General features: G+C 41.1%; 1 protein-coding gene across 1 annotated transcript in view; it reads right to left on the minus strand.

The window, feature by feature from the left end:
* Positions 1-12,639: 12,639 nt before the first annotated feature.
* Positions 12,640-16,076, minus strand: part of LOC310862862 (vitamin D3 receptor B) — a 35,063-nt gene continuing 31,626 nt past the window's right edge. The window contains exons 9-10 of the mRNA XM_083770969.1: positions 14,523-14,639; positions 12,640-12,962 (exon numbers count right to left, since the gene is read on the minus strand). Coding sequence (XP_083627095.1) covers positions 12,709-12,962; positions 14,523-14,639 — 371 coding nt within the window. The 3' untranslated portion in view covers positions 12,640-12,708. The remainder of the gene's footprint in view (positions 12,963-14,522; positions 14,640-16,076) is intronic.

The raw sequence follows: 16,076 nt of genomic DNA on the forward strand, positions 1-16,076 counted from the left end.
ATCTCTCTCCCGTTTCCTGTCAGCCTACTATCTGTCCCTTAAAAAATCAATAAAAGGCGTAAGCCGCAAAAAAATATCTAAAAAAAAAAAAAGAAAAAAAAAAAAGAAATAACTTTGAGGGACATAGACAATATGATATTAAATATTAAAAGCAGTTTTAAAATGCATGTTATTTGCGCTTTAATACTACACTGTGGGGCACGATCTTTAGTCTTTTACACTGAAAAAAAAAAAGCACATAAATGCATAAGACTTCACAAATAGTCTCAAAATGTCCTGCACTGAGCAAAGGAAGGCTGTACAGAATGTTATTTTATATTACATTGCATTACCTTGATAGTATACCGTCTGTTTGGGACATTTTCTAATGTTTTCATGTTGGACTGTCTCCATCAAGCTGGTAAATGTTTCCTATGATATTCTAGATGTTTCAAATAAAACACACAATGCTGCTTCAGTGAAGGAGCTGCATGGGTGGCACACAACCCTGTTGTCTTTGAGCACGGCTTTTGTAAACTGTATCATGTCCTTCAGATTCCCTGTCACTTGTACCTAATGTGCACACCATTATTTAAACTAATACAATTGTCTATAAGCTAAACTTCAAATATAATGTCATCATGCTGTATTTGTTGCCAGGGTTTTGGTAAAGGGGGTTGTGAGTCGTGGATGACCGTTTAGATTAGTATTAATACACCCTCTAGATATAAATAAAAGCATCAGGGTCCACTCCCTTGCTTGAATCATCCTCTAGCCCATTCTGACCGGGCACCCATTTTGGTGTCAGCATCATGTTATGCTTTAGCTATTTAAAAATAGCAGATCTACAAGCTCGGTGGCGCGATACGAGCTTGTAGGTCTGCTATTTTTGAAAAATCGACGAGCGACTGACATTTTTAGAATCTGATCTCAGGTCAGAATGGGTTATAATCAGACCAGTGTGTGTCCAGTGAAAACCTCGTATGAATCTGATCTCAGGTCAGAATGGGCTAGTTAGTCTTTAGTCTTGTCGTTATCTGGTATCCACTACACGCCCCAGACTCACCCAAAAAGCCTAGCCAGGCCTATATGACCTGGCACCATGCCAACTCACTGTCCTGACGTGACCCCTGGTCTCTAGTGTAAGGCAGAGAGGAGGAGAGCTGGATCCACGTTGCCGTTTACAGTTGTGTTCTGCAATTATTCTTTCATCACACGTTACTTGTGGGGAATAAAGCAAGAACAGACAATAGCCGTCTCAGGATCCAAATCTCAGGGTTTTTGTCAATATGGTTGAGCTTTGGCACCAAGTTCTTACTCCTAGAAAGAGTTCAAAGATGATTTGTTTAAGAAGAAACAAGAAAGGGGAAAAAAAAGGAAAGCCTATTGCTTGAAGCATTTATTTTACAATAATAAACACAGAAAAAAAGGTCCTTTTATTGGAACTGCAGAACCGTTTTAAAACAAATCATGTCATTAGTCTCAACCCAATTCAGTTGGCATAGTCTGAGATAATCAAATAAGGCTGGAGTTGGGATCAACATACGTGTAGCATGACTGAAAACACCTACATCTGTCAAACCCCTCTTTGTCATTAGCATGTTTGAATTTTGTCCCGGGTGGTCAACCAATTATGACAGGGACTGAGAATCCAGAGGGCTCTCTGACAAACAGCACACATTGTACTGTTAAGTCCTCTGCTGTGAGATAATGCAGCGAACCCACTCACCTAGGAGATGTTGCAGCAACCAGATCCTGTCCCCTCATCTAACCTCGTGGAGAGAGAGGTATAACGGCTCACCAGACCGCACGGGCATAGCCTTATCAGCAGGCAAAACAAGTGGCCATGCTCTTGTACCAGTGCTGACAATTAACTGTCACACAATGACTGGATTTCTCTGATAATCTTTTATTGTTCGCCCTGTGCTTCGGCTCTCGTGCAATCTCTCGCCCTCCATTCTTACCGGCCCTGGGGGATGTGTACAGACGTTGGAGGAGATTTCGGGTCATCGTTACCCCAATGATGACCTGAAATCTCCTCCAACGTCAGGAACACACACTGAAATCAGAATTGCAATGCAACTGGCAAGCCATTAACTATACCATATTAGAGCAGGCTCGGCTCCAGGATGAAATGACTGAGGGGGCATTTGAAAATGGCGAGGGTGCACATCTAATTTTTATATAGTAAAACTATGCTGTATGTACATAAAAGTGAGGGTGCAGAATTTGGAATTCAATACAGGGTGCCGGGCCTGTATTAGAGACCAATTAGGACAGGGATGGGCAACTTTGACGATGGAGAGGGCCACTATAATTCCACACTCACTCCAGAGGGCCACAATGCATATTACTATCGTAGCAAAAATAGCCGATCTACAAGCTTGTAGATCCGCTATTTTTGCTATATTTGAATTGAAATCCTGATTTATTTTTTGCCGTTTTTAAATTGGAATCCAGAAAAGTTAAAATTTTATTTAATTTCAAATGCCTTTAATTATAGTTATATGTTAACTTTATGAACTAAGTGCAAATACATTGGACATCAAAAAGACAATAACCTTTTAATACTACTCATTAAGCTACTAATTTAGACTGAAGTATAACTAAAGTGGGTCATGTTTGCATGTTTGGAATTGCACCAGCTGAAATCAATAATATAGCAGCAGTAGTACTCCGACATTAACCTGAGGGCCACATTAAGTGAAGGTGGGGGCCGAGACGCCAGCTGCCCATGTATGAATTAGGAGACGTATGGTTTGGATTCAAATCCATCCACACCGAGTGATCTCTGTGGTTAGAGAACGTTGTCCCGTATGTGTGCACTTATAGAAAGTTGTTCCATGGCCTGGGCCATGGCTCAGCGGTCCAGGCACCTTCGTTAGTAATCCAGTCTGGCAGCATGCCGTGGGTTCGACTCCCGATCCAGGCGGCCTTTACTGCATGTCACCCCCTCATCTCTTTCCCCATTTCCTGTCAGCCTACTGTCTATCCCTTCAAGAACATATTACTCCAGTTTTGGCATCACTGCACTGGCTTCAGGTTGTTTTTAGGATTGATTTTAAAATTATTTTACTTGTCTATAAAGGTCTCCTACATGACCGCCTGCCTAAATATGTCCCAAACCGCCCCCTAAGGTCTTCCACTGCTGGCCTGCTCGCTTTGCCTAAAGAAATGGCAACTAAAGAATACGGGGAAGCAGCTTTTTGCTTCTACGGGCCGTCGGCATGGAACAAGCTCCCACTGTACCTTCGTCAGGCAGCCTCTGTAGACATTTTTAAAGCTCAGCTCAAGACCCACCTCTACAACATTGCTTTTAATTGATCTTTTATTTATTTTTATTATTCATTTGTTATTCAAATTTTGTTATTTCATGTCATGAAAGGTGCTATACAAATAAAGTTTTATTATTATTATTCATAAAAAATATAAAATAAAGGCGAAAGCCAAAAAAAAGAAAGTTGTCCCGTATGTGTGGTTATAGAAAGTTATGTGTGCACTTACCGCTGGGGTCATTGGGCCAGAATGTGGAAAATAACATGCAAAGGGAGACAGTGCCCTCTGGTGGCTGGTACAGAGAAGACACGTTCACAGCCAGACCAAATCAGTTACTTTTACTCAGTGGTGGTGGAAAAAATACTCACGTGTTCTACTTAAGTAAAAGTATCAATACCGCAATGTAGAGAAATACGCTGCTGCAAGTAAAAGTCCGGAATTCAAAATGGACTTGAGTACAAAATGTATCGGCACCAAAAGTACAAAGTACTCATTATGCAGAATGTCCCATTTCAAGTTTTCAAATGTATCAAAATCTTTTGAAAATAGCAGATCTTGAAGCTCACAATGTGTATATGTATAAAAAAAAATGGCAACTAAAAAATATGGTGAGGCAGCTTTTTGCTTCTACGGCCCAACAGCCTGGAATAAACTTCCATTCGAGCTCAGACACGCACCCTCTGTAGACATTCTTAAATCTCAACTCAAGACTCACCTCTTCACTCTTGCTTTTAGTTGAGTTTTAATATGCACGTTCCTACCCTGTCCTGACTGATTTGCTGCATGTGGTGTTTTTATTTATTTTATGTTCTTATATTCAATTTTGTTCTTTGCCATTGTTCTATCATTTTAACTACTTGTGTTTTATTGTATTCTATTTTTGTGTCCTGCCCTGTGAAGCACTTTGAGCTGCATTTATGTATGAAAGGTGCTATACAAATAAAGTTTATTATTATTATATAGGGCTGAAGTTGTTAATGTGTGTATTGTAATAGTAATCAAAATCTACAAAGTAACAGTAACTAGTAACTAAAGCTTTCAAATAAATGTAGAGTAAAAGTACAATAGTTGCCTCTGAGATGTAGTGGAATAGAAGTAAAATAACTGGAAATTGGAAATACTAAAGTACCTAAAAATTGTACAGTACTTCTTGTACTTGGAAGAGAAGAAAGGAAGAAAGCACTCAGTTGAGTAACTCAATGTAATAAATGTATGGGGTGCACGGTTCAGGTAGAGACAGTCCATAGAAAGGAATACCAGCGCTCACTTGCCTTTATATCCAATAGGATTCTTGTTTTATTTAAAGGACAACTTTAGTTTCTTTCAACCAAGGTTCATGTTTTAGGTTGTTATTAGAGAAAGTAAAAGGTGAGTGTTAATTTCTTTTCATTTGCTGATTTCTTTCGTTTTAGGGATTTTAGCTGTTTTGTACAGGGGGGCGGGGGCATTCGAGCATGGGGCTAAATATGTATGTCTTTTTACAAAATGTTATGGTGATTTATCTTTGTATTATTTACTATAGCCCTAATAAACCCCAGGAAATTACATCTGGCCACAGCAGATCACAGGATCTACTGAATGTGAAGGTAGCCTACTGGGGGGAAGGCTTATACTGTGTGTATAGGCTCAATATGTCAGTTTGTCACATTCAATAGATCCTGTTATCTTTTGTGGCCAGATGTCATTTCTTGGGGTTTATTAGGACTATAGTAAATAATAAAATAATAAATCGCCATAACATTTAGTAAAAGAATACATATTTAGCCCCATGCTCGAATGCCCCCGCCCCCCCTGTCAAAAACTGCTAAAATCCCCAAAACAAAAGAAAGCAGCAAATGAAAGAAAATTAACACTCACCTTTTAGTTTCTCTAATAACCTAAAACATGAAGCTTGGTTGAAAAAAACTAAAGTTGTTTGCTGTTGGGGGAAACCTTAAAGGACAACTTTAGTTTTTTTCAACCAAGCTTCATGTTTTAGGTTGTTATTAGAGAAACTAAAAGGTGAGTGTTAATTTTTTTTCATTTGCTGCTTTCTTTTGTGGACCGGACCGGGCTGAAACGTAGCCCATTGGATATAAAGTGAGTGCTGGTATTCTTTTCTATGGACACAGAGTTACTTCCCACCACTATGTTTAGTGAATCCTTTGGAAGGTGTTTAGGGCACAGGATGCATCAAACTCAAAGGAAGCAATATGGCAGCTGAGAAACAAACACACACACACACACACAAACACAAACACAAACCAATACTATGTACAGTTTATTTTTGATTTGCAAAACATCTGACAAAAATAACATTACATAAACACCAATTTGTAATAGAAAAAAAAAAAGAAAAAAAAAAGAATGAGCTTTTAAAGAAATGAAACGAAATGAGACGAAACATACATTGCAATAACATTAGAAATTAGATGAATTAACTGTTTGATATTGGAGCCATATTGTGCTGACCTACACAGGCAGTCTATGGCTAGTGTATTCATCTAAAAAGTATGCATGTGTTACAAACAATACATTTAGTGCTTGTCGTCGTTTCAGGGCTTTTCCTTGAATGTGACGTGATTTGGGTTCTCAGAGCCAAGACAAAAAATTTGACGTCAAATTCAAAGTTATTCTTTAAGAAAGCTCAATATGCAGGGTGGATTAAAGAGTGCTAATCTTTTAAATAGTTCAACCAATGTCGAAGACAAAATGTTTTAATTTTAAAATTAGCCGACGGCCATTATTAAGCCAGCTTCATGAAACCCGCCACTTATTTATAAAAAAAAGATTCCGATGGCACACAGCTCAGGGCATACATCACCGTGACGTGGCCATGTTGTTTCTTAGTATTCACTGATCAAACAAAGCGCTCAACTTTATTCAGTGTTTAACTGAAGCAGTTTGACATGAATAAAATAATAAAAATCTTCCAAGTTCATATTCACCTAAGTGAGTAGTTGCTCCATAAATATTTTAGATTTAGCTCCAATAAGCGCTCACTATGTTTTGTACGCTTAGAAAAAGAAAGAAAGAAAAAGACAATCATTTGTTGTGGACTCTCATGCCATTTCACGCTGACACTCTTACTATGCCAACGGGTAGCTATCAACAACAACACGGCGTGGTGATGCTCAAGATAAAAAGCAGCATTACATGGATACTGAACCTTGTCCTCTCCTAACTCCCCTTTCCTGAAAATCTAAAAGATCACTAGGGAATGGTCTGATGAGAGCATGTGAGACGACTTCCAGACAGAGGCAGAGGGGAAGACAGAGAAGAGGGCATGGAAGAGATGACGACCAGGCTAGGAAAATGAGAGTACATTATGATGTACTGAAGCCCGACTTATACGTCGCTACGTACGGGTGTCATGCACAGGAAAATTATCGGATCTACAAGCTCACAATGGGCGGTAACGCATTCAATTTTCAGTGAGCGACACCAGCACACATCTATGTATAAATCAGACTTAAAGGGACACTTCACCCTTTTTGCAAAAAAAATATGTTAATGACGTTTAGAAGCTTTAGATCACTTTCCTGGGGGTATTTATGTGTGTAATATGTGGTTTTAGTTATTTTAGATTGTAGCAGTGAGCCTGTTGTCTCTGATGTCATGGACACTGGTCTCACTACCTTCCTGGACTACAATTCCCATAATTCTTTGGTGCACTGCTCCTCCTTGTGGATAGGGGGAGAGCTGTCTTACTGAGACAACATGTAGTCCAGGAAGGAAGTGAGCCCAGTGTCCATGACATCAGAGACAACAGGCTCACTGCTACAATCTAAAATATCTAAAACCACATATTACACACAAAAAGACCCCCAGGAAAGTGTTCTAAAGCTTCTAAACGTCATTAACATATATTTTTTTGCAAAAAGGGTGAAGTGTCCCTTTAAGAGCCAATACCATGCCAACTGTACCAGGAGAAGCACAGACACAGCTTGTCTTTCCCGCCTGCCACCAAATTGTTCAGGCCTGTTTCGAAAAAAAAAAAAAAAAGGAACTGCATTAACTCCAGAAGGTTCTTCTCTTCGGTTTGCCCTTGAGAGCTATATCGTGACAAATGGATACCACCTGCAATGTGGCAAAACCAAACCAAAAAGAAAACAAGGAAAACTTAATGCGCTTTGCAGCTAGCTATAGCTATCCTACAGACTGAACAAAGAGATGGTAAATGGAGAGAAGGGTGGCACTTTTGGAATAAATGCAGCCTCATTGTAGCCCGACTGAACCCCAGTGGTCAGAACGCAGGCACTATTATAAAAACGAAACAAGTCCTGGTGTTTTGTGCGTTAAAAAAGGCAATGCTTAGTCAGAGGGGGGAAAAAAAACACACACACACACACACACTGTACAAAAACTAAACTATGAATGACTTCATTAACTAAACTCTCCCAATCTGAATGAGATATCTCTGAGGTAATCATTGAAATATGATTCATTAGACAGCAATAAATACCAACATGAATACAAATATTACAAAAGTAAAAACAGAGGCAACTGCTCAATGCTGAAGCAAAATCGGTAGCTACTGTAAAAGAGGTAGGTTTCTTTCTTTTCTTTCTTTTTAGGTAGATTATGGTGTACATCCATTCTGGACACTCCTTTTTCATAAGAACTACATGCGTTGAGGCCATTACACTCCCTGTCCCATTGGGAAGAATGACATCAGAGCCATCACACAAGAGATCGCCTACTGTTTTCTGCAGAATGATATGACAATACGTGCTTTATGTATATAGACAGGACTTGTAATGGCAGTTTCGGTTCTGTACAACCATTATACACTTCAAAACTGTTTGTACTTAAATGAGAAACTGTAAAGCTTGCTGGTGATAAGTGTACCATGAGTTGTATATTGCAGCCACTGTTGCTGTGTGTATTGTGTACATTTGAAGTATATAGTATACTGACTGTACAGATGGTAAGAGACTCAAACACTGATCTATTCTGCTGTTAAGGTTTCCACTGCCTTAGGTATTCTGGTTCCAGTTTGGAGTATTGTCCTACAACAAACACAATGCAAAGTTAAATTGTTTTGTTTCTGAGCAGCTTAGCTGTAGTAAAACCAAAGAAGAGAATTTAAGGATGCATCATATATGCAGGGGGAGGTGGATTAAATTTATCGTGTGCAAAAATATATATATTTGAAATTATTGTAACGTAATTTGTTTGTAAAGTTTAACATTTTGTATGTCAGCCAGAACCTCCCCCATGTGTTCTGCAGTGCGTGATCGAACATAATAAGATACTATCTCAAATGAAGGGATTAACCCATTTTGGTGTCACGTCATGCTTTAGCTATTTAAAAATAGCAGATCTACAAGCTCATATCGCGCCACCGAGTGGCGCGATACGAGCTTGTAGGTCTGCTATTTTTGAAAAATCGACGAACGACTGACATTTTTAGAATCTGATCTCAGGTCAGAATGGGTTCGTCAGACCAGTGTGTTGTCCAGTGGAAACCTCGTATGAATCTGATCTCAGGTCAGAATGGGTTAATATACGACACATCTCTATGGGTTCTCCCGTTTGGTTTTGCTTTCGTCCCCCAACAATCCCCTCCCCTTGTACCCTGTTCATCTGTAGAGGAACTTCTCTCCTCCGTGTGGCACTTGTATGATAACCAAACCTCCCACTGTATTGTACATATCCAAATCAACACTATATATATATCTCTATCTCAAAGAAAACACAACACTAAATCAAACCCATATCTACATACAGAGGTATGTATTCAGAAAATCAACATGGAGACTTTCCAAACTTCAAAAGTCATATTCAATAACCCCTCTCACCAAACCGACATACTGTACATATGAGTGGTACTGTCTAAAATACTGTAATCTATCAATATCCTTAAATCTCAGTCACAACATGGTAATTTATAGGACACATACAGAACTGTATATATAATTCCCATAACTTGCAGGATGAAAAACAAAACAAATCCCAACTATTAGGTGCCTACAGAACTATCCTCAAACTAGTTATCACAAGTGTGCAAGATGGGACAATATCAATTGATATCACAGTCAATTGATTCAACCGTTAATTCAGCTTGCAGAATAACCTCAATTCCATACAGATTAATAACAAAAGCTGGAACAAAGGCATATTAACCGACAGCCAGGTGCCTAATGCCGTAGAATTCTACACTAGGCCAAAGATGCACACAAGTGTGCCAGTTGTGTTCAGTGTGGAACATGCTGTGTTCAGTTCAGACACACAAATACACTTTCTCTAAACTGACTTCCAATTATGACCAGATCACAAAATCGCCGTGCGATGATGTCACAGCACAGGATTGGTACAGAAAGCAAGCCTCAGCCAATCACAAGGTTGACAAATGAGCGCAGTCTACCAGAATGGAACAGTTCAAGACCTTCATCTCACCTTTGCAAAATAATTCCCTATTATTAATTTTACTTGGCGACAAGCCCAAAAGTTTTAACCTGACGCTGCCAGATCCAAGAAGCTTGCTACACAAATTTGTTTCACAGCTTATTGGGATCTGGGATCGCGGAAGCAAATTCGATGACGGGGCTGTTCCTTTTTTTCAAGATACTTGGTAGATGATTGGATGGGACCGTCTGTCTATCACCGTGTGGGCGTGCAAACACAACCAATCATATTGACATAGTGTCTATATAGCTTCACATCCGGTTTCGCACATATCCCGCCCTTAGCTCACGCTGATTGGCTCGAACCGGGAGCGGTTCGGTGTTATCTGAACTCCCTGAGAGGTCCCAGATGGTTGTGGTGTTGGGGAACATGGTTACCCAATACCGCCCCCATCTGGCAAAGTCAGGTTACAAAAGTTTGCCTTTATTTAAATGTCTGGCACAAGTCTGTGAGTGTGTGTGAATGTGTGTGCACGCGTGCGTGTGTGTGTGTGTGTGTGTGTGTGTGTGTGTGTGCGCGTGTGTGTGTGCATGTATGTATGCATGTGCGTGTATGTGTTGGGGGGTCGCTAGTTCAGGTTTCTCTGGGGCATTGTCTATGGAAAGGGTTGCACGAGAAACTGAGATGACAATGTCACTTAAATACTCAGTATATAATCCCACTGATTCCCACATGCAGCCAAACATACGTTACTGGCCTCAACACCTAAGCATTGTACTGCTCTGGGATCTTTCAAGAAGCTACTGTATATCATGCCTGATGAAGCTAGAGCTAGAAGGTAGAGAGAAGGCATACGAGTTCACACTACTGTACACAAGCTAAAACCGAATCATCCAAAATCCAGAGATACACAGTATACGAGTACACTAGATTATATAAACAGCATATCCCAAGGCTCTGGAATCATCTTAATCCTTAGTCTATTGTAATGCATCAGATTAATAACTAGCTTGGTGATCTATATGGCTTACATTTATAGAGCAGCACTGGTTATGTTCAGTTTGTACAGCGTCCTCCTTCTCAATAATCAATCTTGGAAAAATGTTGCCAAATAATAACCACTCCACCGCTAAACAGACCATGAGCGCATGGCCTTGTCAGACACAGCCTAACCCTTAAGGGTTAAGCTCGCTCATATTAAACAAACAAAAACTAAAAAGAGCATAGTGTCTCAAAACAGAGAGCAATAATGAATCATAAAACAGGAGCATCAATATCATATTTGCATATATATTTTTTTCTTTTCTTTTTTTTTTCTTCTCCTTTAGCCTTTAGTAATATCTATATAGCCCTATTTACAGCTGCGGTCATATAATAATATATACCTTGGTATTTACAGGGATGCAGCCACTAGAGGGCGGCGCAGCACACATCATCGAACGGGAGGGCCCGGCCGGGGTGTCGGAGGTGAAAACTACAACGACAGCCAGGCCCCCAGACATTCTAGAAAAATCCACTTCCCAGTCAGAAACGGAAGGGTGATATCTATCTGTTGAGGTCTGAAGCAGCTTTTGGAGCTAACCGTCCGACTTGCTCACTGAACAGGAGGAGACAGAAGTTACAATTCATGGAATTGTATTAATGGTGAAGCTATTTCCATTATATAAAACAAAATCTTCCATTGCTATAATATCCTTATCTATGCCAGTTCCTGGTATGGTATGTGGCTCTATAATACAAGACAGGCCCTTTTGCTTACATTGGCCTTAATTGACTATTCCAGTTAGATTTGGCATTGTAGCCCTTTAACATCTGTGATAGTACATACTGTATATCAATACATAGGCATGAGTAAAAGGTGGTATAATAGTGCTTAAAAGATATGATACATGTGTAGCGATTAACTATACAGCAAATCATCCATTTCAAAGAAGAGAAGAGTAACCAGCCAGTATGCTGGCTTGGTTTGATTGACAGTTAGCAATGTAAAAAGTAGCTAACACATTTAGTGGCTAATTCTCACCTCAAAACCACCCACCCCAAAACCCAAACAAAATCTCAGTAAATTACAGACTAGATTCTGTACTCTGCTTTTTAAAACCCAAGTATAGACATTTCCTTCATAAGTTCTTAGAGGCTAGTCAGAAGGCTAGCAAGCACGTAGATTGATTGCAATGTGTGGAAAAAGGCCTTGGTGTGAGGTTATTTTTAGGACACATTGGAAGCGTTTGAGAAAGTAGTTGACCAAACCTTTGGCAAAAAGGTGTGAGGCATATGTAGTGTACACTGACCGACACACACGCACACACGCACGCGCGCACACCCCCCCCCCCCCCCCCCCCCCCCACACACACACACACACACACAAACAAACACAGTTGGAGCGATGCCAATGGGCAGACATAAAACTAACTGGCAGGCACTGTTTGCACCAAATCTGAAACATTGTATTTGTATCTATATTGTTCTGTTAAGTACTGTTTCATATATGATGTCAATACAAATCAACCTAGTAAAACCAAGAGGTAGCTCAAACTGAATGGCTAAATGAACAAGTGAGTATGCTTGCTGTGCACATATACACTTTCCAGGCGCATTAAGCAGCGGTTTGTTGTTATAAATACAGATACAAAAAAAAGAAAAAAAGAAAAACACTGTCAAATATAGCTGTATAGGCAGAAGTTCAATGTATGGTTATTATAACTGTATTATGTGAAGTTCCCTTGTTTACGGTTGCTTTCTGAATATGCCTGCTCTCACAGACAACGACTTCTGACCTAGGTCTTCTTACCAAGATAAACCCCCCCCCACACACACACACACACACACACACACACACACACACACACACACACACACACACACACACACACACACACACACACACACACACACACACACACACACACACACACACACACACACACACACACACACACACACACACACACACACACACACACACACAATCTCTCAAAACTCCACACCTCTCGATTCCTCATTCCACAGTCCATCCAAGCACATCCTCGTCTCCCTCCCTCCCTCCCTCCTCGTCGACTCCCTGGAGGTCTCCTCCTCTCCCTACATCTCCTACTTGGTCAGAACTCCTCCAGACAGAGTCCTCTAGGAGACCTCGCTGCCGAACACCTCCAGCACCAGTGGAGTGAGCTGCATGCTGTGTTCGGGCTGGAAGGAGAGCGAACGGTACTGCTTGGAGTGCTCCTCGTTCAGGCTGCGCAGGTCAGCCAGCTTCTGGATCATCTTGGCGTAGAGCAGGCGCCCCCCGGGGTGGTGCAGTCGGATGTACGCCTGCAGCGTCTCCGACAGGCGGTCCTGGAGGGCCTCGATGCGCGTGTGATCCTGCACCCCGGGACGATCTGCACAGCAGAGACACAGTTTGAGGGTTTCGGCTAGGGATGCACCGATCCGATACTCGTATCGGAGATCGGCGCCGATCCAGGCTAAAATTCTAGATCGGGTATCGGTGGCAAATGGGCCGATCCATTATCCGATCCGATAATTATGTGTAATTACAGTATGAAAACAACTCTACCTCCTCTGTGACACAGCAGTGTAGTATTGACAGTATAACATGTGGAATGCAGCCAGGCTAGCCTGCTCACACATTAACCTGGTCTAATTGTTGCACAGTTATTTAATAAATAATTCAGTGCATTTATATCTGTGTTTGTTACATTTTGTTTTACAAAGTTGGGAAAGTAATGTTTAAGTCAAGCCTTGATGTTGCCTTACACAAAATAATGATTCCAGACTACACACAGTGAGCCATACAGCTTAATAGGTTATTACGTTTCTTTGTGGGGGGTATCGGATCGGTACTCTGTATCGGCAGATACTGGTCCCCCATGTATCGAAATCGGTATCGAATGCCAAAAAGCCGGATCGGTGCATCCCTAGTTTCGGCAATGGGAGTTCAGCGGTTTGGTAAAGAGTCGTTGCAGTTGTTGGTGCGCAAATGCGCCTGGCATGCCTTTGATCTAACGCGCAGAAAACATTTTGTCGACTGGCGCACCCGTTGTGTGCCCCCCCCCCCCCTGACCATGAACGCGTATACACGGTTTTATTTTATAGGACGTATATACACGTCCTTGGCATCCAATGTGTTTTAACCTATTCTGACCTGAGATCAGATTCATACGAGGTTTCCGCCGGACACACACTGGTCCTGATGAACCCATTCTGACCTGAGATCAGATTCTAAAAAATGTCAGTCGTTCTTTGATTTTTTTTCAAAAATAGCAGACCTACAAGCTCGTATCGCGCCACTCGGTGGCGCGATATGAGCTTGTAGATCTGCTATTTTTAAATAGCTAAAGCATAACATGATGCCGACACCAAAATGGGTGCCCGGTCAGAATGGGTTAAGTGGTTGGCTAAATTTAGACCAGTGAGAGGATATGGGATGTATATGCATTGTTAATGACATGCCTCGTATACGCAGGCACATGCAAACATCCGGTTCATTGCACGTGCACATCAACATGCATATGGCCTTCTATGTATGAGATATGCACCAAAACCTTACATAAATGTATATCGCTCACATGAACGTGTGCTTGGATGAAAGGCACAAAAAAAAAAAAAGGCATGAAACCACTCAAGTAGCAGACAAATAACACTTATTCGTCTTGACGTACATTCTGCAAATCACATCAACCAAATAGGTGATCTGTAAACAAATCGGTCTATGCTGTCATTTATCATTAGTGGGGGGGGGAAGTCAACGTCAATAAGCTCCTCTAGGAAAAAAGCAGAAACATAAACAATTCATGAGCACCCTCTTCCGAAAGAGACCATCACGCATCATACTTTACATGCATGTGCCACACTCAAACATGCACACATAGGAGTGATGTATGTTTATGCGTGTATGTGCTGCAGTGGGGTGGGGTGCACGTATATGCAGACATGCCTACCTGGGGAGAGGAGGCAGATGGACATGAGCAGCACGTGTTCCTCCTCATGGAGGTTGAGCTTTTTCAGTCCGACCTGGAATTTCACCAGGGGCTCCAGCAGCTCCAGAGTGTGGCCCGCTGTAGGAGGGAAAAATGACACGGCGTGAATGTATGTGGATGCACATGTACAGTACAGTACAGTATGTACATGCATGTGTGCACAGTACACCAAATAGGTGGGAAGCTGGGAGCCCCTACCAGCTCCACAGCATGTCCCAGGAGACACAATCAACCTCAAAGAATGTTATCATCCCCCCCTGCTGATAAATATTTAATATTCCGTTAGCTGTGCTTCTTCTAAGCAGGAGGTTTGCTATGGTATATCTTACTGTACACACTCAGGTTTGTTACAGCTAATTAACCCATTCTGACCTGAGATCAGATTCATACGAGGTTTCCACTGGACACACACTGGTCTGATTAACCCATTCTGACCTGAGATCAGATTCTAAAAAATGTCAGTCGTTCTTCGATTTCTTCAAAAATAGCAGACCTACAAGCTCGTATCGCGCCACTCGGTGGCGCGATATGAGCTTGTAGATCTGCTATTTTTAAATAGCTAAAGCATAACATGATGCTGACACCAAAATGGGTGCCCGGTCAGAATGGGTTAAAACCATTTCAATTATGACACACTGCCTAAATGTATAGGGTTTAGATGAGAAAACACACATAGGTTAAATCGAACGGTTTAATCTATATTCTATTATACTGGATTACTATTATTGGATTAGCAAAGAGTTAAACTACAAACGGCATCACACATGTAGAAATGATGGGAACCCTGATATGGGATAAATCATAAAACGACACCAACTATACTAACTGAATTGAAATCAAATGAATAAATATTTCTGGCTTTCTGGCTAGAGGGAAACTTGGACAAAGGATTCAAACTAGTTTAGAGGTAAGAGCACAAAGGAGCAGGGTTGTTTTGTGCGGTGAGGAGGTCAAAAGTGACATTCTCAGAAAAGAGGGGTCTTGTTTGAAAGCCAAATGAAAGCCATGCCCTGAGGCGTATGGCGGATGTGTCGGACTGGTTCCGCAGTAGGAATACATGCATTTGCATCCACGCACGTGGGTGTGTACACGTGCCAGAGTGAGTAACCTTACCTAACGTTGTCGACACACTAATGAGGTCCAGCCCCATCTAAAGAAGCAGGCCACTTCCTGCAGGCTCCATGTAAGAGGTGTGTGTAACACACATGTGCATGTATTTGAACACTATACCCATTTAAAAAATGTAGAGGTGTGTTACAAACATGTGCATGTATTTATGCCTTGGCTTTTAACCCAGATTGATGTTTACTCGTGTTGGATTGTATTGTGTTTATTTCTATTGTTTTTATTTCCCAGTTATGCCTATGGCCTACTGTACAGCACACAAGCTAATGAAGCGAATTCATATAATTATATTGCTAAGCATTGATCAGTCTGTTTCGCTAGAACATTGAGAACTGTGAAGCAGAGCCATCTGCTTCACAGGATACTAGTCTCAGGTCAGAGCTGGTCAGA

The sequence above is a fragment of the Protomyctophum parallelum genome (assembly GCF_964188405.1).
Source record: "Protomyctophum parallelum genome assembly, chromosome: 8".
NCBI lineage: Eukaryota > Metazoa > Chordata > Actinopteri > Myctophiformes > Myctophidae > Protomyctophum > Protomyctophum parallelum.